The sequence below is a fragment of the Selaginella moellendorffii genome, unplaced genomic scaffold (genome assembly GCF_000143415.4).
Source record: "Selaginella moellendorffii unplaced genomic scaffold, v1.0 SELMOscaffold_29, whole genome shotgun sequence".
In the NCBI taxonomy this organism is placed as follows: domain Eukaryota; kingdom Viridiplantae; phylum Streptophyta; class Lycopodiopsida; order Selaginellales; family Selaginellaceae; genus Selaginella; species Selaginella moellendorffii.
Window position 1 is genome coordinate 1,266,141 of NW_003314290.1, and position 20,905 is coordinate 1,287,045.

At 46.9% G+C, this 20,905-nt stretch overlaps 5 protein-coding genes and 1 long non-coding RNA gene across 6 annotated transcripts; 4 read left to right on the forward strand and 2 right to left on the reverse strand.

The window, feature by feature from the left end:
• Positions 1–482: 482 nt before the first annotated feature.
• On the forward strand, positions 483–2,135 carry LOC9645817. Its single transcript, XM_024681052.1, has 8 exons — positions 483–781; positions 835–902; positions 974–1,040; positions 1,099–1,250; positions 1,309–1,379; positions 1,449–1,523; positions 1,577–1,677; positions 1,755–2,135. The coding sequence occupies exons 1-8, from the start codon at positions 521–523 to the stop codon at positions 2,043–2,045; spliced, it is 1,086 nt and encodes a 361-aa protein (XP_024536820.1). The 5' UTR covers positions 483–520; the 3' UTR covers positions 2,046–2,135.
• A 103-nt stretch (positions 2,136–2,238) lies between these two features.
• On the reverse strand, positions 2,239–3,458 carry LOC9645818. The gene is made up of 4 exons (XM_002976083.2): positions 2,772–3,458; positions 2,587–2,717; positions 2,457–2,526; positions 2,239–2,405 (listed from the first exon to the last, which is right to left on the reverse strand). The coding sequence occupies exons 1-4, from the start codon at positions 3,444–3,446 to the stop codon at positions 2,334–2,336; spliced, it is 948 nt and encodes a 315-aa protein (XP_002976129.2). The 5' UTR covers positions 3,447–3,458; the 3' UTR covers positions 2,239–2,333.
• A 492-nt stretch (positions 3,459–3,950) lies between these two features.
• LOC9646227 (cytochrome P450 CYP72A219) lies at positions 3,951–5,778 on the forward strand. The gene is made up of 5 exons (XM_024681012.1): positions 3,951–4,290; positions 4,348–4,574; positions 4,624–4,865; positions 4,908–5,256; positions 5,311–5,778. Exons 1-5 carry the CDS (start codon positions 3,996–3,998, stop codon positions 5,737–5,739), a joined length of 1,542 nt encoding a protein of 513 aa, XP_024536780.1. The 5' UTR covers positions 3,951–3,995; the 3' UTR covers positions 5,740–5,778.
• Positions 5,779–5,873: 95 nt separating this feature from the next.
• On the forward strand, positions 5,874–9,290 carry LOC112348397 (pentatricopeptide repeat-containing protein At5g55740, chloroplastic-like). Its single transcript, XM_024680791.1, has 5 exons — positions 5,874–5,979; positions 6,460–6,536; positions 6,632–6,697; positions 6,913–8,788; positions 8,882–9,290. Exons 1-5 carry the CDS (start codon positions 5,874–5,876, stop codon positions 9,091–9,093), a joined length of 2,337 nt encoding a protein of 778 aa, XP_024536559.1. The 3' UTR covers positions 9,094–9,290.
• A 2,950-nt stretch (positions 9,291–12,240) lies between these two features.
• LOC9645821 lies at positions 12,241–12,626 on the reverse strand. The gene is made up of 3 exons (XR_002993054.1): positions 12,521–12,626; positions 12,336–12,466; positions 12,241–12,275 (listed from the first exon to the last, which is right to left on the reverse strand). It is a non-coding gene; the product is annotated as an uncharacterized LOC9645821 (long non-coding RNA).
• Positions 12,627–13,667: 1,041 nt separating this feature from the next.
• LOC9646228 (cytochrome P450 CYP72A219) lies at positions 13,668–15,408 on the forward strand. The gene is made up of 5 exons (XM_002975888.2): positions 13,668–13,950; positions 14,008–14,234; positions 14,288–14,529; positions 14,571–14,919; positions 14,974–15,408. Exons 1-5 carry the CDS (start codon positions 13,668–13,670, stop codon positions 15,400–15,402), a joined length of 1,530 nt encoding a protein of 509 aa, XP_002975934.1. The 3' UTR covers positions 15,403–15,408.
• Positions 15,409–20,905: the final 5,497 nt, after the last annotated feature.

The following is a 20,905-nucleotide window of genomic DNA, read 5'->3' on the forward strand; positions in this document are numbered from 1 at the left end:
GGTGCTCGATTCTTCGCCGCCAAGGCAGTGGCCTTGCAGCTGCAAGGCCATTCAAATTAATAATTTAGGTTTAGCCTGAATTTGTTGATGGTTTGATCGGACGGCCTGGATGGGTTTCATCGGCTTCACTTATGCCCCAAATCGAGCTAGAAAGTATCGATCGAGCCCCTGGATTTCATCGCAATCTGCGAGGTTTCTAACCAGAGTGCTCAGAACTAGAATTTCTCAACACGCTGTGGGTTCAGACTGTTGAGCTTGACAAAAAATTCTTGTTTAGTTCATCCCAGCACAGGAAATCTAGAGATCGCCGAGAACAAGAAGAGAGAGAGAGCGCGCGCTCAGAGAAAGCTACCGTTCAACGAGCGCCTCAAGGGCGCCCTCCTACAAGAGGTGTCAGATTGGAGCAAGAAGCTCATCACGGCGCAAGAAAGAAGAACCCTAAACGAAGAACCCTAAAAGAGGACGGCTAAAGATGAGCTATTTTTAAAGCATCTGGCATCCCTAATTTTGATATTTGACTATGGCGCTCTTCCTCGCCCTCTTTCTCGGAGCTTCTCTCCTCTCCTCTGCTAGGGCTCATGGCGATCACAAGGAGAATGCAGCGCAATGCCGCGGCCCGGCGTCGAATCTGGCAGTCGTCTCCGCGGAATACATTCCCGGGAAGATCACTGTGGATGGAGCTGCCGCCGATTGGGATGCGGTGGAAGGGATCCAGTTCTCGCTGTACCCGGCGTTGGATCCAGCGTCGGGCGATCCTTATCCAGGCAAGATGACCGTCAAGGTAAACGAGTGATTGGCAAATTGGACTGGAATTTCATCGTGGAGGCCACACAGGCTGCTCACGATGGTCGCGATCTCTTCTTTCTTCTGAAAATCCCAGGGAGCTATCAGTACAAGCAGAGGTCAGCGCTCTTTTATTTTCTTCTTCTTCTTCGTTTCTATCATGTGAATCTCTTTTCTTTCCTTTCTACAGTGTAAAACGCGCAAGTCCTTCGGTAGCTCTCATGTTTCCCATCGGTGATGACGCGACTTACGTCGATGTCAGTCGAGAAAACCATCTCTCTTTTTGCTTCACTTCACTTCTATGATCATCTGCAGATGGGAGGTTGCTCAGAGAGCTTGAATTGCTCGAAACAAAGCTGTGGAGGTCACGAAGTGGATATAATGCATTTCTCCATTAGCGATGCCGTCCCTGGTCGGAGCTATGGCGCAAACCTTGCGGACAATCTCAATGGAACTGGCCGGGACAGGTACTCGTCTTGTTTCTTTCCCTTTTTTTCTTGCCGAGACTTAAGTACTTTCTCGTAGCACTGGAAGCCTTCACGATCTCTACGCTTGGAATCCTCATTGCCGCTATTACGATGGCATCGGTCCAAATGGTTCGTGAATGTTTTGGTAGTCCCACGCTCTTGTAATTCTCTATAGTTTTCTTGTATCTTTGTTTGCAGGACCGGAAGCGAACGGTGGTGCACAAAACGATTGGAAGGGAGTTTGGAGCCATACCAGCATCGAAAACCAATATGGTAATAGCGAAAACCGCGTAGGAAAAAATCATTCTTTTGGACTGTGGCATTAGGATTGACAACTGCGGATAGTCCATACGGAGCATCAGCTAGCGCTGGAAGCTACATTTTCGAGTTCTCGAGACCGTTACAAACGTCAGATCGCCTCCAACAGGTCCTCACTCGATTATCAGTCGCTCTTTTCCTCACAGCTTCTTTTTCTCTCTCTGTCTCTCTTACTGTTTCAAACAGGATGCTCAGTTTAGCATTGGAAAGAGCCACAGATTCGCTTCAGCGTTCTGGTTCCCGGTGAACAACGTGGAATGGAGTCCAATGCAGCACTTCTCGATGAACTGCGAGTGGACTCCTCTGAGAATCGTGGCTGCCGAGAACGAGAGAGCCGAATCGGCCATCCTTGCCACATCCATCAGCACCTTTTCGCTCGTCTTCGCGGTGGGATCGATGCTCGTCTCCGCCGCGATTGCCTGGTGGGTGAAAACTAACAAGCAGGGCCGATTTACACCCATTAGCGACACCTTGTGACAATGATTATGATTTAATATCTTTAAATTCCATATGTATAGAAAAAATCGCAAGATAAAAACGAAGAAGAAGCTCCTGCTAGCTTCCTGAGATTGCACTGGAGCCGAGAACGTAGTCCAAGAAATCCATAAACAAAAATTGCCCTATATAACACTTGAAGCTTAAACTCGAGATCATCCAGGAACACTTCATTTTGGGTGCAACTCTTAAAATCATTTTATTACTCCAAGCTCAAGCAATTTTCGGGCTCAAACATACCCAATTTCTTTCCTCTTAGGGAGTTTCTAGTTATAAATAGCACTTAAAACGTTTCCGAACTGCATAGGCCTCAAGAATAGCGCCATCCATCCTCATACCATACTGCAGAAGAGCAAGATCATGAGACTGTAGAAAAAAGCAAGGAAGACTGACCAGCTTCGCCCGCAGGAGGTCCCTTCGTTTACAAACCTCGACATAATTGGGTATTCGCTCCATCATATACCTGGACCGACACAGAGAAAGGAAAGAATTAGAGAGGGTAATTCGATGGTGTTTTCCCTACATGTTTTCCGCTGCTGCAACAAGATCGTCTCTCGGCCCAGAACGTAGGGCCGAGTAGGACAAGTCAGGGAGGGCCTTGTATACTGGCAGCCGGGTGTTGATCATCCAGCAGTAAGCGTGGTACATGCATGTCTGCACAGGGAAATATATGTGTTACATGTCATTCCAGAACGAGAAACTACTTACTATCAAAGCATGGTCGTGGGGGCTGATGGACTCTGGGGGCCTTGCAGTCAAGAGCAAGCTGGTGAAAGGGCTAGTGTTGATCGCCTGGATCAACTGGGAGAGGGCATGCACGTCGTCAATGCACGTACCGGTTGGCGGCGGGTACGAATGACAGAACTCGGGGACCCGCCTCCACTGGAAGACGTAGCCGCCTGTTTTGTACTCGTGGAGCACATCTCGCAGCAGCCGCAGGAGAACTCGGTCCTTCGTCTTTTTGTAGAGCCGCGTGATGCAGCGCACCGTCTGGCTGCATCGGGAGGGCTGCTCGTAGTGGAAGTAGGCCGAGTCCATGATCCGGTCTAGGATTGGAATGGCTGGGGATGCTTCGAGTTCCTCCAGCTGGGAGGATTGTAAAACCCGAAGAGAAAGCGACGAGATGTAGCGAAGATCCTCGTCGGTGACACCGTTTGTGGGATCGAGCCGAACGTAGAGTTCGCGCTCTTGAAGGCTGTCAAAGAGACGACCACAGTAGAGAAGCTGGATGAGACGGCCCAGCTTGCCCAGTCCGCCCCAATCGAAGAGAAAGTTGGTCTGGCACCTGGACACCAGATAGGCTTCCTCGTCCTCATGCTTCCACGACTCGACAAGAGCCCTAACCAATTTTTTCTTACCGCCCAGCTCCCTCTGGTGGACCATAGCCAAGTCCTTCTGCCGCATCTTTCTCTCCATTTACCCTAACACGAGACACCTATTTATTCTTGTTTCGGTACTTGCCCTTATTTTATCAAATCCCATTTATAGCCTACCTTTTTACTCAGCTTGTGAGAAATTTTATTCTTGTTCCGGTACTTGCCCTTATTTTATCTAATCCCCTTTATAGCCTACCTTTTTACTCAGCTTGTGAGAAATTTTAACTTTTGGCACCTAATTCACATGAACATGACAAATGGGTATCTTTTGGGACAGGTGTATGGCCTCACGCAAATAGGGATGACACGTAACCTCAAACACCTAGAGTAGAGAATTCTTTTGTTTCTCTTATTTTGTAAGTTGGATGTTTTTCAGTATTTGCAAGTCCCCTTTAACACAAGAATTTCATATGACCTCAAAGGATGAGACATTTTAACTTTTTGCACCTATATTTCTGCCCCAACATATCTTGGGACAGATGTCTTGACGTATGGCCACGTAACTTTAATTGACTCAAACACCTAGAGTAGAGAATTTCTAGATTTGAATATTGCTATGGAGCTAGACATGGTTCTCGTGATCCAGCTTCTAGCGACTGGACTTGTGGGCGTGATTGTGTATGCTTTGCTGTGGAAGTTTTGGATCGCTCCAAGTAGAAAAGAGGCTGCTCTGAGGAAGCAGGGGATCAAGGGTCCTTCTCTAGGCCCTCTTCAGCTCTTCAAGGGCGGAAACAAGGACGAGGTGCTCAAGCAGAGGTTCTCCAAGCGGAAATTCACGCTCGAGTTTGATGGAACTCATGATATTCTTTCGCACGTTCTTCCAGACATTCATAGCTTCTCCAAGAAATATGGTACGGTACTATGAACATAGCTAAGTTAAATTCTTTCTTTTCTCTTTGGAAATCCAGGAATGCCGTACATGTACTGGTGGGGGAATGAGCTACGGATGACTGTCACTGATCCTGAGGTGGTAAGATGGGTTTTATCGAAGAATCCACAGTCATTTGGAAAGTCTGCCTCGATCCAAGCCACTCTTGTCAAATTGCTTGGTTACGGTCTCGTTGCTTCAAATGGTGAGCGCTGGGCTCAGCACAGAAGAGTGGTCGGCCCAGCTTTTCAGCTGGAAAAGCTCAAGGTAAAACTTCAGGAAAATAATTATATACTTTTTAACATATTAATTGCAGAATATCATGGCTGGAACCATGGTCGATTGCACCTCTAAAGTGCTGTCCAGATGGGATAACGATGGAGAATTTGAGATTGATGTTGAAAAGGAGTTCTCCTTCCTGGCTGCGGATGTGATCTCCCACACTGCATTTGGAAGCAGCTTTGAGAAGGGCAGAAGGATTTTTCATCTTCTCAACTTGCAAGCTGAGCTTTTGACCAAGATTGCATTCTCACCAATGCAATGGATGCCCTTTGGAAGGTAATATATCACTAGTAATAATTAAACTATGTGATCTTTCAGGTTGCATCCACTGAGGGAAAACCTCCAACTATGGGAAGTCCAAAAGGAGCTCGATGCAATATTGCTTGGTCTCGTCAAAGATCGGCGGAAATCAGCTTCGTATGGGAGAGACTTGCTGGGTCTGATGTTGGAGCAGAGCAAAGATAACCCGGCTTTCAAAGATGACAAACTCGTTGGAGAGTGCAAGACGTTCTACATTGCCGGGCAGGAAACCACGGCCACTCTCTTAACTTGGGCAATGTATTTGCTTTCACAACACCGTGAATGGCAAGACCGCGCCCGCAAAGAAGTTCTTGAGGTTTGTAAAGAGGATGAGATCAATGCCGAGGATCTAAACAAGCTAAAGCTGGTAAGCAAACAAAACTTATCGTAAATTCAATGATCTTGTGATTTTGTTTTCCAGGTTGGAATGATCTTAAACGAAACATTGCGACTCTATCCTCCTTTACCAATCATCCAGCGAGGGACCTTCAATGACACAACCATGGGCGATAAGATCAGCATTCCCAAAGGTATTGTTCTCGTCATTCCAATCCTGGCCATGCACCACGACAAGGAGCAATGGGGTGGCGATGCCCACGAATTCAACCCAGAGCGATTTGCGAGAGGAGCTTCCAAGGCGTGCAAGCATCCCAACGCTTTCATGCCCTTTTCTTTCGGGCCGCGGGTTTGTATCGGGCAGACTTTTGCTCTCATCGAGGCCAAAATTGCACTCGCTATGATTCTTAGGAGGTTTTCTGCAAGCCTCTCACCAAATTATCAGCACTGCCCTGTGTCGGGCGTGACTCTCAAACCACTTCATGGTATGCAACTTACATTCACAAGGCGATAAAATATCAATAAAGGGATTAAAGGGTATTTTATAAATTCATATAAATACAAATATTATATAACTAATATGATTAACTGTTTTACAAATAAGAATAAAATAAAATAAATAAATTTTGCTCTGCTGTTTTGATTTTAATGGGAGCTTATAGTGCCTCACCAGGCAAGCTTGTACCCCAGGTTATAAGGTCATTACCAGCTTTTCGTGGTGGAGTTATCGTGGTGGAGACTTCCCCCAAACCGAGTTGGAGAGGAACTGCCTAGACTAGTGGCAGTCACAAGTTTGCTTTGTTTTTCTTCCAGTTACTCGGTGCTGGGAAGTCTCCATCACTGGAACCTGGTAAAGCTGCTTGGGTTTTGCTCCGAGGGATCAAACAGGCTCCTCGTCTAAGCACATGACGAATGGATCGCTGGACAAGTGGATTTACCAGTCACCTGTAGTCGTCCTTTTCTATCCAGCATAAATGGGATAAGAATATGGGACACGTGCTTGTGCTAGGTGTACTTTTGGACCAAAGCTGGGAAGACCGGCTGTTGAAAACCTTGGATTTTCGCTCTTCAGACAAATTGGAAAAGTCAATTTTCTTTACATGTTAGGGCATCGCAGTACGTTCCAAGAGGTCTTTGCCCCAAACCGTTCGTGGGCTTTGAATCCTTGCCTACGAAAGAAGCCAGCCATGGGCATTGCTATTTGAGTACTCACTTTAACTCTCGTTTCATGTAGGATTGAGCTTGGAAGCATCATTGGAGGAGGTATCTGGTACAATAGAGCTTGTTCTGGAGTATGAAACGATTCGCTTGGTTCTCGAGTTTGATTACAAATTTTGCAAACCAAAAGCCTTCAGTTGCAGCTGGTTTAAAAGAGCCGAGCTGTTTCTCTACTCGAAAATGCACAGCACCTGACTGAAATCTCCTCCTCCACAGGTGTGACAGGTCTGGAAATCGTGTCGAAGCTCTCTTTGGTTCTGCTGGCTCGACCACCAAACGCGTTTTCCTTTATAAAAATATAGCAGCAAACGCTTTATGATTTTAGGATTTTACCTCCGGGAGTCACTGTGGAGTCACTCTCATTTCCCGCCCATTTTTTCAAATCGCTAAATTGAGAGAGAGAGAGAGAGAGAGATACTCAAAGATAAACGTTTTTACCCAGATTTAAACGGCAAGTAGATTCAAACAGGAATATCCGTTAGGGTTTATGCCACTGATCCACGCCTACGCCCGCACGATTCGGCAGTGCGCCGCCAATCTCCCCGACGCGATCTCTCTCCACTCTTGCATTGCGGCGGCCGGATTCGGCACGGATCCAGATCTCGGAGCGCTGCTCATCCAGCTCTACGGCAAGTGCGGCAGCGTCGATCGAGCTCGATCCCTGTTTGAATCGCTGCCCCGGAAGAGCTCTCTGTGCTGGAATTTCGTCATCGGCGCGTACGCGGGCAATGGACGAGGGGAAGAATCGCTGTATCTCTTTCGGCGAATGGCACTCGAGGGAGAGAGGCCCGACCGGCACACGTTTGTTCGAGTTCTTGGAGCTTGCACGAACACGGCTCAAGGTACCGCAATCCATCGCCATATCTCTTCCTCGGGGCTGGAATTTGATCTCATGCTCCAAAATTCTCTCGTGGCGTTGTATGGTAGATACGGGAGGGTCGATCTCGCGAGATCCGTGTTCCAATCCATTCCGGAGAAGAGCCTGGTATCCTGGAACGCGATGCTCACCGCATATGCCCGGAACGGGCATTCGAGAGAAGCCGCTCATGCTTACAACGAGATGATCTTTACCGGCATTGAGCCGAATGAGATCTCGTTTTCCAGCGGTCTCGGGTCCTGCGACGATCTGGAGCTGGGGCGATCAATCCACACGAGAACTCTAGCGGAGTTTCCTGCGATTTTCTTCGAGGCAATGGCGCAAACCTCGATCGTAAGCTTCTACTCGAGGCTTGGTCGTGTGGAGATCGCCAGAGCTTTCTTGGAGGAGACAAAGGTGGCGAGTGTGGCTCCGTGGAACGCTATGATCGCTGGGTATGCCCAGCACGGGCTTGTCAGGGAAGCTCTCGGGGCATACCATTCCATTGACTTGGAGGGGCTAGAGCCGAATCACAGGACTCTCACCACGGTTCTTGGTGCCTGCTCGAGCTCCAGGGACTTGAAAATCGGAAAGATGATCCATTCGCGAGCTGTTTGCTGTGGATTCGACAAGGAAGATCAAGTTCTCCAAGTCGCTGTTGTGAACTTCTATGGGAAATGCGGGGCAGTGGCCGATGCTCGACGAGTTTTTGATGGCATCGCGCAGAAGAGCGTCGTGGTGCATACTGCCATGATTGGTGGATATGCACAACACGGGCATAGCCTCGAGGCACTGGAGATCTACCATGCGATGAACGTTCCGCCCAACAGAGTGACATACTCCACTGTTCTAGCTGCGTGCTCGACTTTGGAGCAAGGAAAGGCGATCCACCAGCGAATTCTTGCAAGTAAGCTCGAGAACACTGGCCTTGTTTTGGAGACTGCTTTGGTGAAGATGTATGCTAGCTTTGACGACTGTGCTTCTGCCAGGGGCGTTTTTGATCGAATGGAGCGGCGAGACTTGGTGGCATGGAACACGATGCTCGGGGGATATGTCCAGAGCGGTCGAGGGAAAGAAGCGCTGGAGCTGTATGAAGATATGAAGATGGATCCCGACTCCACAACTCTGTCGACGCTTCTCGGTGCGTGTTCTTTGCTGGGAGATTTGTCATCCGGTAAGATCTTTCATGAGCTCCTGATCGAGAGAAAGATGATGCAAGCTGACGCGTTCCTCTGCAGCTCGCTGGTGAACATGTACGCCAAGTGTGGGAGCGTCGGGACCGCGAGAGAAGTTTTTCACGCATTCCGAGCTGGTTTTGGCGCATCGTCCGTGCTCTGGAACACAATCCTCGCGGCGCTGGCTCACACCGGAGACTCAAGCCAGAGCCTGGAGTTGCTGCTGGAAATGGAGCTGGAGGGTGTGACCCCGGACTCGACCACTTTCGTGTGTGCTCTCGTGGCCTGCAACCATGCCGGGCTTCTCCAGCGGGGTAAGCTCTTGTTCCAGATCTTGGTGTTGGATCACTCCTCGCGGCCGAGCTTGGAGCACTTCCTGTGCATGGCTGATCTTCTGGGACGAGCAGGGCGCGTGGATTTTGCTCGGGAAGTGGTGGAGGGAATGCCGTTTGAGGCGGATGCTGTGGCTTGGAAGGCGCTGCTGGGATCATCCAGAGGTAGCATCGATCTGGAAAAAGCGGCTTTTGCCGCACAGAGGCTTGTGGAAATGGACGAGGAGCTTGGACAGGCTTTTGTGCTGCTCTCCAATGCTTTCTCCTCGGACTCTCACGTTTTGTAGTTTAAAAGTGAGCGCCATGGACGAGTGGGACAAATAGGATGTTGCATTGCGAGGAGTTGACGAGGAAAATGAGCAAGAGAAACCAAAGCCAGTGGCATCAAAGTCTAAAGAAAATGACTTTGTGGCCAAAGGTGTTCCACAGAGGCGTTCTTCAATCTAAGCTTCCATCATCAATAACTAATCCAAAACCTTGGCGAGCCTTTGAGAAAAGGTAAGTTAAAAAAGCAGTATATAAAGTATATTCTCAACCTTCAAGAGCGCGAACTCTACCTCCGGCTAGTTCCCACAAACGGTGTCACCGACGAGGACCTTCCCTACATCTCGTCGCTTTCTCTTCGGGTTTTACAATCCTCCCAGCTGGAGGAACTCGAAGCATCCCCAGCCATGATGCAGCGCCCCGTCTGGCTGCATCGGGAGGGCTGCTCGTAGTGGAAGTAGGCCGAGCCCATGATCCGGTCTAGGATTGGAACGCGGTTCTACAGGAAGACGAAGGACCGAGTTCTCCTGCGACTGCTGCGAGATGTGCTCCACGAGTACAAGGTAAGTGGCTACGTCTTCCGGTGGAAGGGGTGCGTACCCGGCGCCAACCGGTACGTGCATCGACGACGTGCATGCCCTCTCCCAGTTGATCCACGCGATCAACACTAGCCCTTTTACCAGCTTGCTCTTGACTGCAAGGCCACCAGAGTCCATCAGTCCCCACGACCATGCTTTGATAGTAAGCAGTTTCTCGTTCCAGTGATATGTAGTTAACGCCTTGTGCAGACATGCATGTACCACGGCTACTGCTGGATGATCAACACCCGGCTGCCGGTGTACAAGGCCCTCCCTGACTTGTCATACTCGGCCCTACGTTCTGGGCCGGAAGACCAGATTCTTGTTGCAGCAGCGGAAAACATGTAAGGAAACACCATCGAATTACCCTCTCTAACTCATTCCTTTCTCTGTTGGTCCAGGTATATGATGGAACGAATACCCAATTATGTTGAGGTCTGTAAGCGAATGGAGCTCCTGCAGGCGAAGCTGGTTAGTCTTCCTTACTTTTTCTCCAGTCTGGAGGATGCTATCCTTGAAGCCTATGCACTTCCGAAACGTTATAGGTGCTATTTATAACTTATAGCAGTCTAGAGGTCACACAATACATAGAGGATGTTCCTTATGAGCTTTGTTATCAAATTGGATCAAAGCTATATATATGGTACTAAATTCTAGAAAAAAATTAATGATGTTTTATTGAGATAGATCCTCCTATACCAAATTATCTGCCAGCCATCGATCCTCTCCATGGCCGAAATTGATCTCTTTGTGAATACGAAGTGAAGATTGATCAAAGCCACGATATGTTATCATCTCAGAAGTTTTGCTACTGAACCATGGTTCTTCACAAGCGGCATTTGCAAGCACCGGAAGATCTCGTCGATGGCAGTCGGAAATTTAGTAGGCGACTTGCGCGGTTTCTCCACATCAAGGTTATTTTCAAAACCCCAAAAGTCAGCAATGAACTCTTAGATGCCATCGTTCTATCCATTACCTGGCTTGCTGGACTCCATCTTGTGGCAAAATAATATTTTCCTTGTATAGACATAAACTTCGCATGAGAAAGGTTCTGTTGTGTAGCTTATTGTGTAGCTTATTGTGTAGCTTTCCAGATGAAGTGGAAACACACTTATTACTAGCTGTCTAAGTTTCCTCAACCGGCCTTTCCAGTCTGGGTGTCGGTGTTGGATTCGAAGTGGAAGTCTGTAGCATTTAGTGCCTTGCTGAAAGTTTCGCGAAGTATATCTGGAGAGAAAAACTCGTCAAGATGGCACATACCATCAGTGTTTTGTGCGGCAACGTTGGAAGTAGAGCTTAATGGTCGAAATCCAGCACAAAAGTTCAATAAATGACCTCTAGGGGATGGTGATTTTGTCATCAAAGGCAATGCCCCTTCTTCACCCTGCCAAAGGGGTCTAGCCGGGCTGAGCCACAATCAAGAAAACGTTTGCTTACTTTTACTATAAGAGCCATTGCCGCTATTACGGTCCAAATGGTTCGTGAATGTTTTGGTAGTCCCACGCTCTTGTAATTCTCTATAGTTTTCTTGTATCTTTGTTTGCAGGACCGAAAGCGAACGGTGGTGCACAAAACGATTGGAAGGGAGTTTGGAGCCATACCAGCATCAAAAACCAATATGGTAATAGCGAAAACCGCATAGGAAAAAATCATTTTTTTGGACTGTGGCATTAGGATTGACAACTGCGGATAGTCCATACGGAGCAACAGCTAGTGCTGGAAGTTACATTTTTGAGTTCTCGAGACCATTACAAACGTCAGATCGCCTCCAACAGGTTCTTACTCGATTATCAGTCACTCTTTTCCTCACAGCTTCTCGTTTTCTCTCTCTTTCTTTTACTGTTTCAAACAGGATGCTCAGTTTAGCATTGGAAAGAGCCACAGATTCGCTTCAGCGTTCTGGTTCCCGGTGAACAACGTGGAATGGAGTCCAATGCAGCACTCCTCGATGAACTGCGAGTGGACTCCTCTGAGAATCGTGGCTGCCGAGAACGAGAGAGCCGAATCGGCCATCCTTGCCACATCCATCAGCACCTTTTCGCTCGTCTTCGCGGTGGGATTGATGCTCGTCTCCGCCGCGATTGCCTGGTGGGTGAAAACTAACAAGCAGGGCCGATTTACACCCATTAGCGACACCTTGTGACAATGATTACGATTTAATATCTTTAAAAATATTCTATATGTATATAAAAAATCGCAAGATAAAAACGAAAAAGAAGCTCCTGCTAGCTTCCTGAGATTGCACCGGTGCCGAGAACGTAGTCCAAGAAACTCATAAACAAAAATTGCCCTATATAACACTTGAAGTTTAAACTCGAGATCATCCAGGAACACTTCATTTTGGGTGCAACTCTTAAATCATTTTATTACTCCAAGCTCAAGCAATTTTCGGGCTCAAACATACCCAATTTCTTTCCTCTTAGGGAGTTTCTAGTTATAAAAAGCACTTAAAACGTTTCCGAACTGCATAGGCCTCAAGGATAGCACCATCCATCCTCATACAATACTGCAGAAGAGCAAGATCATGAGACTGTAGAAAAAAGCAAGGAAGACTGACCAGCTTCGCCCGCAGGAGGTCCCTTCGTTTACAGACCTCGACATAATTGGGTATTCGCTCCATCATATACCTGGACCGACACAGAGAAAGGAAAGAATTAGAGAGGGTAATTCGATGGTGTTTTCCCTACATGTTTTCCGCTGCTGCAACAAGATCGTCTCTCGGCCCAGAACGTAGGGCCGAGTAGGACAAGTCAGGGAGGGCCTTGTATACTGGCAGCCGGGTGTTGATCATCCAGCAGTAAGCGTGGTACATGCATGTCTGCACAGGGAAATATATGTGTTACATGTCATTCCAGAACGAGAAACTACTTACTATCAAAGCATGGTCGTGGGGGCTGATGGACTCTGGGGGCCTTGCAGTCAAGAGCAAGCTGGTGAAAGGGCTAGTGTTGATCGCCTGGATCAACTGGGAGAGGGCATGCACGTCGTCCATGCACGTACCGGTTGGCGGCGGGTACGAATGACAGAACTCGGGGACACGCCGTCACTGGAAGACGTAGCCGCCTGTCTTGTACTCGTGGAGCACATCTCGCAGCAGCCGCAGGAGAACTCGGTCCTTCCTCTTCCTGCCGCGTGATGCAGCGCACCATCTGGCTGCATTAGCGGAAGTAGCCCGAGTCCATGATCCGGTCTAGGATTGGAATGGCTGGGGATGCTTCGAGTTCCTCCAGCTGGGAGGATTGTAAAACCCGAAGAGAAAGCGACGAGATGTAGCGAAGATCCTCGTCGGTGACACCGTTTGTGGGATCGAGCCGGACGTAGAGTTCGCGCTCTTGAAGGCTGTCAAAGAGACGACCACAGTAGAGAAGCTGGATGAGACGGCCCAGCTTGCCCAGTCCGCCCCAATCGAAGAGCACCAGATAGGCTTCCACGACTCGACAAGAGCCCTAACCAGTTTTTTCTTTCTGGCCAGATCCCTCTGGTGCGCCATAGCCAAGTCCTTCTGCCACAGCCGCATCTTTCTCTCCATTTACCCTAGCACGAGACACCTATTTATTCTTGTTTCGGTTGAGAATATTGGCCCTTATTTTATCAAATCTCTTTTATAGCCTACCTTTTTACTCAGCTTGTGAGAAATTTTAACTATACTTTTATTTTTAATTCACGTGAACATGACAAATGGGTATCTTTTGGAACATGTATAGACGCACGCAAATAGGAATGACACATAACCTCAAACACCTAGAGTAGAGAATTTCTAGAATTCTTTTGGTTCTCTAAGTTAGATATTTTCCAGTATTTGCAAGCCCCTTTAGCAAAAGAATTTCATGTGATTTCAAAGGATGAGACATTTTAGCTTTTTGCAATACTTTTATTTTAATTCATATTTTATTACATGCTTTTAAAACAGTTGGTTTGAACTCTTGCAAAATGGTTGAACAAAATGTCAGGAATAGCATGTTACCTTAACATTTAAGAGTAGAGAATTTCTAGAGTTGAATATTGCTATGGAACTAGATATGGTTTTCGTGATCCCAGTTCTAGCAACTGGACTTGTGGGTGTGATTGTGTATGCTTTGCTTTGGAAGTTTTGGATCGCTCCAAGTAGAAAAGAGGCTGTTCTGAGGAAGCAGGGGATCAAGGGTCCTTCTCTAGGCCCGCCTCAGCTCTTCAAGGGCGGAAACAAGGACGAGGTGCTCAAGCGGAGGTTCTCCAAGCGGAAATTCACGCTCGAGTTTGATGGAGCTCATGATATTCTTTCGCACGTTCTTCCAGACATTCATAGCTTCTCCAAGAAATATGGTACGGTACTATGAACATAGCTAGGTTAAATTCTTTCTGTTCTCTTCGAAATTCCAGAAATGCCGTACATGTACTGGTGGGGGAATGAGCTACGGATGACTGTCACTGATCCTGAGGTGGTAAGATGGGTTTTATCGAAGAATCCACAGTCATTTGGAAAGTCTGCTTCGATCCAAGCCACTCTTATCAAATTGCTTGGTTACGGTCTCGTTGCTTCAAATGGTGAGCACTGGGCTCAGCACAGAAGAGTGGTCGGCCCAGCTTTTCATCTGGAAAAGCTCAAGGTAAAATTCAGGAAAATAATTGCTTTTCAACATACTTTAATTATTATTTGCAGAATATCATGGCTGGAACCATGGTCGATTGCACCTCTAAAGTGCTGTCCAGATGGGATAACGATGGAGAATTTGAGATTGATGTTGAAAAGGAGTTCTCCTTCCTGGCTGCGGATGTGATCTCCCACACTGCATTTGGAAGCAGCTTTGAGAAGGGCAGAAGGATTTTTCATCTTCTCAACTTGCAAGCTGAGCTTTTGACCAAGATTGCATTCTCACCAATGCAATGGATGCCCTTTGGAAGGTAATATATCACTGGTAATAATTAAACTATGGATCTTTCAGGTTGCATCCACTGAGGGAAAACCTCCAACTATGGGAAGTCCAAAAGGAGCTCGATGCAATATTGCTTGGTCTCGTCAAAGATCGGCGGAAATCAGCTTCGTATGGGAGAGACTTGCTGGGTCTGATGTTGGAGCAGAGCCAAGATAACCCGGCTTTCAAAGATGACAAACTCGTTGGAGAGTGCAAGACGTTCTACATTGCTGGGCAGGAAACCACGGCCACCCTCTTAACTTGGGCAATGTATTTGCTTTCACAACACCGTGAATGGCAAGACCGCGCCCGCAAAGAAGTTCTTGAGGTTTGTAAAGAAGATGAGATCAATGCCGAGGCTCTAAACAAGCTAAAGCTGGTAAGCAAACAAAACTTATCGTAAATTCAATGATCTTGTGATTTTGTTTTCCAGGTTGGAATGATCTTAAACGAAACATTGCGACTCTATCCTCCTATACCAATCATTCAACGAGGGACCTTCAATGACACAACCATGGGCGATAAGATCAGCATTCCCAAAGGTATTGTTCTCGTCATTCCAATCCTGGCCATGCACCACGACAAGGAGCAATGGGGTGGCGATGCCCACGAATTCAACCCAGAGCGATTTGCGAGAGGAGCTTCCAAGGCGTGCAAGCATCCCAATGCCTTCATGCCCTTTTCTTTCGGGCCGCGGGTTTGTATCGGGCAGACTTTTGCTCTCATCGAGGCCAAAATCGCACTCGCTATGATTCTTAGGAGGTTTTCTGCAAGCCTCTCACCAAATTATCAGCACTGCCCTGTGTCGGGCGTGACTCTCAAACCACTTCATGGTATGCAACTTACATTCATAAGGCGATAAAATATCAAGAAAGGGATTAAAGGGTATTTTATAAATTTATATATTAAATCCAAATATTATATAATTAATATGATTAACTGTTTTACAAATAAGAATAAAATAAATAAAATATTTTTTTCCTGCTGTTTTGATTTTAATGGAATAAAACGTATAAAAGCTGGTAATGACCTTATAACCTGGGGTACAAGCTTGTTTCTGCTTGCGGCGAGGCACTATAAGCTCCCCACAAAGAGTTATCATGGTGGAGACTTCCCCCAAACCGAGTTGGAGAGGAACTGCCTAGACTAGTGGCAGTCACAAGTTTGCTTTGTTTTTCTTCCAGTTACTCGGTGCTGGGAAGTCTCCATCACTGGAACCTGGTAAAGCTCCGAGGGATCAAACAGGCTCCTCGTCTAAGCACATGACGAATGGATCGCTGGACAAGTGGATTTACCAGTCACCTGTAGTCGTCCTTTTCTATCCAGCATAAGTGGGATAAGAATATGGGACACGTGCTTGTGCTAGGTGTACTTTTGGACCAAAGCTGAAAGACCCGGCTGTGATAACTGTTGAAAACCTTGGATTTTCGCTCTTCAGACAAATTGGAAAAGTCAATTTTCTTTACATGTTAGGGCACCGCAGTACGTTCCAAGAGGTCTGGCTGCTGGTGTCCCCATGACATTGCCCCAAACCGTTCATGGGCTTTGAATCCTTGCCTAGTACAGAAGCCAGCCATAGGCCTGCTATTTGAGTACTATGTAGGATTGAGCTTGGAAGCATCATTGGAGGAGGTATCTGGTACAATAGAGCTTGTTCTGGAGTATGAAACGATAGTATCTTTCATACTAGCCTTCAAGATATTGAATTTGGGGATTTACAATTGGCTCCCAGAATAAGTATATTATAAATTTTTGTATTTTGTTAACATATATAAATTTACAAAGTTATAGAAAGATTGCTGTTTCAAATATGTTTATAATATAAATTTATATTTAACATATAAACACGAAGACTAAATATATTATGTGAGGGCCAAGTGTACGGCTACGATGCCGTATACTAATATTAGCGTAGTGGATTTTGGTAGCCGTCGGATTGGTTTCAATCCGGACCACTCGCTCCTGTATATAAGCTAGGGTTTTTGGGCTAATTGATATGCACATTTCTATATTCCCTTTCCATATTCCATGCACTCACATTGGTGGAGGTGGTTGAGGGGCACCTTTGATTGTCCCTGGGGAGTGCTTGGATTTGGGATTTCGATTTAGATCTAGCTTTTGCATTGTCTAGATCTAGCTTTTTCCATTTCCTTTCTTTTGTTCTTTCCTTTCAGGATTTTGGTTTAGATCTAGCTTTTTGCATTGTCTAGATCTACCATTTCTTTCCAGCTTTTTGTCATTTCTCTTCTTTTGCTCTTTCTTTTTCATTCATTTTCATGGCTGATCCGCAATCTCCTCCTTTGACTCTAGAGCAGCAGTTGGTTCAATTGCTTGATGCTATGCGCTTGCAATTGAACAACCAAACTCAGTTGATGGCGGCGTTCACGGCACATGGTACAACTCCTCCTGCTTTTGGTGCCAATCCTCGCGTTCGACCGGAGTTCTTTCGTGGGAATCCTGGGGATGATGTGTACCATTGGTTCGATCACTTCACGGTGATTGCCACATATCATTCTTGGGATGATGCTCGACGTTTGCGTGAGTTCCCCACATCCGAGTCAAGCTTTTGACCTCATTCTTGGTATGGATTGGTTGCAGCACAATCATGCCAAGTGTGACTTTGAGGCTTCTCCCCCTTATCTCATACTTCCTTATGTTTCATCCATTCCTCTCACTTCCGTACCTCTTCGTCCCTCTACTTCTACCTCTGCTTCCATTACTTTTGTTCCCCCACTATTTCCTCTTGTGTTTTCATCTTGTTCTGCTCTTCCTTTTTCCGATCCCTCCGATGATCTTTGTGTTGCAGCTGTTGACCAGCTCATGAAGGAGTATTCTGATCTCTTTGAGTTTGACCTATCGTCTGGGGCCAAGATTGCCACACGTCATCCCATTCCAACCGGGGATGCTCGTCCAATCAAGGTTCCTGTTCGTCGTCGGTCACCCAAGGAGATCAAGATTTTACGTGCAAACGTCAAGGAGATGTTGGAGAAGGGTGTTATTCGGAAGTCGCGGAGTCCTTGGGCATGTGAACCTCATCTTATGACGAAGCCTGATGGGAGTATTTGTTTCTGCATCGACTATCGTCCGTTAAATGAAGTGACGATCCCGGACGTGTACCCTCTTCCTCACACTGCTGATCTCTTGGATCGTCTGGGGCGAAGTCGTTGGTTCACCAAGCTAGATCTTGCTTCTGGGTATTGGCAAGTACCAATGGCTGAAGAAGATATTCCTAAGACTGCATAACATTGTGCCAAGCGAAGAGCATCGTCAAGAGTGGCAGGAGCAAGTGCATGCACAAGTCCGACAAGATCTTGACGAAGTGCTGGCCACAACATTCCTAGCTTGATCCGCTCCGACATATTTGGCTCCGCACGAAGCAAAAGACTTCGGAAACGAACGCCAAATTGCATCACCAACTCAGATGGCCCTTGGCGAAGACGATGCAATTGTTGGAAGGCATCATCACAATCGTCGGCGTGTCCGAAGGCGCGTTTGAAGACGTCCGGAAGAACACTCCAATCGCCACGAGTAGCTGCGCTCAATCCATTGTACCACTGCAATGCCGTCCCTTAGATGTACGAGGTTCTTTGCGATATGCCGGAGGTGACGGCTGACTTCATTGATGATGTCTTGATCCATTCGGAGGGGACGTGGGAGGAGCATGTTCGTGATGTTTGTAAAGTGTTGGATCGGCTACACGACGTTGGTTTAAAGCTGAAGCGGTCGAAGTGCATGTTTGGGTCCAAGGATACAACTTATCTTGGGTACCGTATTTCTCGTGAGGGTTTGCAAGTTGATCCTGACAAACTTGTGGCTGTTCTAAAGTTCCCTACTCCAAAGTGTGTGAATGATGTGCAGCGTTTTTTGGGTAAGGTGCAATATCTCGGTCGTTTTGTGGATCATCTTTCCGATCGCACTACACCATTGCGAGCGTTGCTGAAGTCATCAACGTCATCTTTCATCTGGTCTCCCAATTGTGAGCGGGCGTTCGTGAATCTCAAAGAGCTATTGACGACTCCTCCGGTTTTGGCATATCCTGACTACACTCGACCTTTTATTTTGCGCGTGGATGCTTCTGACATTGGTCTTGGAGGTGTGTTGATGCAAGAGAGCTCGAGTGTGCCTGGTCAGCGCCATCCCATTGCATACATCAGCCGTACATTACAACCAGCGGAGATGAACTACTCCACGACGGAGAAGGAGTGTTTAGCAGCAGTCTGGGGTTTCGAGAAACTTCATGCATATCTACATGGTTCTCGGACGTTACTTGAAGGTGACCATGCTGCTGTTACTTCATTATTGAAGCGGAAGAACCTGGTTGGTCGTACGGCTCGATGGGCTTTGAAGCTTCAGATATATGATTTCGATGTTGTTCATCGCCTAGGGAGTTCTATGGCTGATGCTGATGCCCTTTCTCGAGCTCCTCTTCCTTCTCCACTCACTTCTCATGTTTCTGACGAACCTGTTGTTCCAGCATCTGTGGATTTTCTAGATGAGGATTATGTGCCGTTGGCGGTTGCTGTCCTTGACGTTCAGTGTCCACAGGGCATAGAGCAAGATCTACCTTCTCTTGATGAGGTTCGCGAGGCTCAAAAGATTGAGCCGTGGATTCGAAGGCTTTGAGATGGGTTTAAGAATCCTGCATCACTTGCTGATGACTTACCTTTTCGGCATTTACATTCTCAATATCGCCTTGAAGATGGCCTTCTTTATTTTGTGGGGACGGATCCTGCTGATCATTTACGGCTGGTGGTGCCTTTGGTGTTTATTCCGCGGTTTCTCCATGCCTACCATGATTCTCCTATTCTAGGTGGGCATATGGGACACCGTCGTGTCACCGAGAAGCTGCGCAGATCTTTCTATTGGCCAGAGATGCGACGTGATATTATCCGGTATGTGTGTAGCTGCGTTTGGTGCCAAACTCGTAATACTCCCCCTTGTGCTGCGGAAGGACGGTTGGAGTCAATTGCAGTTTCTCGTCCGTTTGAGTTGGTGGCGTTTGATCTTATGGGACCTTTTCCGCGATCGACTGCTGCCAATGAGTATGTTATTATTGCTTCTGACTACTTGACTCGTTGGGTGGAAGTTGGTGCTCTTGCTAGTGCTTTTGCAACTGCTGTTGGATACTTCCTCCTCAATCGAGTGGTGTTCCAGCATTCTTGTCCAGAGCGGATTCTTTCGGATAATGGTCCTGCATTTATGGCTGAGGTATTTCATGTTTTGACATCTCGGTTGGGGATACGCCACACTTTTACGAGTGCTTATCATCCACAATCAGACGGTCTGGTGGAACGGCTCGTTCGGACATTCAAAGGGATGATTGCGAAGTATGTGAACTTTCAACATTTGGATTGGGATGGTTATTTGCCGTCTCTTCGGTATGCCTATGTCACAGGGGTGCAGAGTTCTGTTGGTGCTTCACCATATAAACTTCTATATGGTCATGATCCAATATTACCAACAGAGCTGGGTTTACCTTCGCGATTGCCACGAGCTCCTGATGCTAGGTCATGGGATCAATATTTGACAAGCATTCTTCCACTTGTCCGAGCAGAGTCTGCTGAACACTTAAGCCGCGTACAAGTGGGACAACAACGGCGTTACAATTCCCATCATCGTCCACCTGCGGAGTACAAAGTGGATGATTTGGTGTTAGTCCGTTTTCCCCATCTTACGGTACGTGGTTCATCTAAGGGGCTCCTTGCGCAGTGGAAAGGACCGTATCGGGTGTTGCGGCAAGTTGGACCACAAGTTTATGAGGTTCGGCATGACGTTTAGCAGGCCGATCCTCCGGAGATTGTGCATGTGCAGCGGTTAAAACGCTTCATACAAAGGGATCAGGAGCAGTTAATACCATCTACAGATCCACCAATGCCTCCTCCTGACGTTCCTCCAGATCCCGGCCCATCTACAAGAGAACCCTGACGGCCTTCCATTATTCCGAGAGGAAGGGATGATGTGAGGGCCAAGTGTACGGCTACGATGCCGTATACTAATATTAGCGTAGTGGATTTTGGTAGCCGTCGGATTGGTTTCAATCCGGACCACTCGCTCCTGTATATAAGCTAGGGTTTTTGGGCTAATTGATATGCACATTTCTGTATTCCCTTTCCATATTCCATGCACTCACAATTATTAATTAAATATTTCTTATTTATAAAGATTTGCTATACATGGTAAGCAGGGTTCTAAATATTAAAAAAAGTTAAAAGTAACAATTTTATTCAAGATTACACAATGTAAACTTCAAATCTTGCTTTTTCTTTTTTGTTTTCCATCTCAAAACTATTGTTTTTAATAATGTCATAAAAACATTAGATAAAGAAAATAACTATTACCTTCTTAGCTAGATTATCAAGTTTTTA

What these genes read in the sequence shown, in the direction of transcription:
- LOC9645817 (XM_024681052.1), top strand. Translation starts at nt 521, where the DNA reads ATGGCGCTCTTCCTCGCCCTCTTTCTCGGAGCTTCTCTCCTCTCCTCT. An exon ending in CGATGGCATCGGTCCAAATG is followed by an intron (nt 1,380 to 1,448) that starts GTTCGTGAATGT and finishes CTTTGTTTGCAG; the next exon opens with GACCGGAAGCGAACGGTGGT. An exon ending in CAGCATCGAAAACCAATATG is followed by an intron (nt 1,524 to 1,576) that starts GTAATAGCGAAA and finishes CTGTGGCATTAG; the next exon opens with GATTGACAACTGCGGATAGT.
- LOC9645818 (XM_002976083.2), bottom strand. Translation starts at nt 3,446, where the DNA reads ATGGTCCACCAGAGGGAGCTGGGCGGTAAGAAAAAATTGGTTAGGGCT. An exon ending in CCCACGACCATGCTTTGATA is followed by an intron (nt 2,718 to 2,771) that starts GTAAGTAGTTTC and finishes TTCCCTGTGCAG; the next exon opens with ACATGCATGTACCACGCTTA. An exon ending in GTTGCAGCAGCGGAAAACAT is followed by an intron (nt 2,527 to 2,586) that starts GTAGGGAAAACA and finishes GTGTCGGTCCAG; the next exon opens with GTATATGATGGAGCGAATAC.
- LOC9646227 (XM_024681012.1), top strand. Translation starts at nt 3,996, where the DNA reads ATGGAGCTAGACATGGTTCTCGTGATCCAGCTTCTAGCGACTGGACTT. An exon ending in TAGCTTCTCCAAGAAATATG is followed by an intron (nt 4,291 to 4,347) that starts GTACGGTACTAT and finishes TTGGAAATCCAG; the next exon opens with GAATGCCGTACATGTACTGG. An exon ending in CAATGGATGCCCTTTGGAAG is followed by an intron (nt 4,866 to 4,907) that starts GTAATATATCAC and finishes GTGATCTTTCAG; the next exon opens with GTTGCATCCACTGAGGGAAA.
- LOC112348397 (XM_024680791.1), top strand. Translation starts at nt 5,874, where the DNA reads ATGGGAGCTTATAGTGCCTCACCAGGCAAGCTTGTACCCCAGGTTATA. An exon ending in AGTATGAAACGATTCGCTTG is followed by an intron (nt 6,537 to 6,631) that starts GTTCTCGAGTTT and finishes GAAAATGCACAG; the next exon opens with CACCTGACTGAAATCTCCTC. An exon ending in TCGTGTCGAAGCTCTCTTTG is followed by an intron (nt 6,698 to 6,912) that starts GTTCTGCTGGCT and finishes AGATTCAAACAG; the next exon opens with GAATATCCGTTAGGGTTTAT.
- LOC9646228 (XM_002975888.2), top strand. Translation starts at nt 13,668, where the DNA reads ATGGTTTTCGTGATCCCAGTTCTAGCAACTGGACTTGTGGGTGTGATT. An exon ending in TAGCTTCTCCAAGAAATATG is followed by an intron (nt 13,951 to 14,007) that starts GTACGGTACTAT and finishes TCGAAATTCCAG; the next exon opens with AAATGCCGTACATGTACTGG. An exon ending in TTCATCTGGAAAAGCTCAAG is followed by an intron (nt 14,235 to 14,287) that starts GTAAAATTCAGG and finishes TATTATTTGCAG; the next exon opens with AATATCATGGCTGGAACCAT.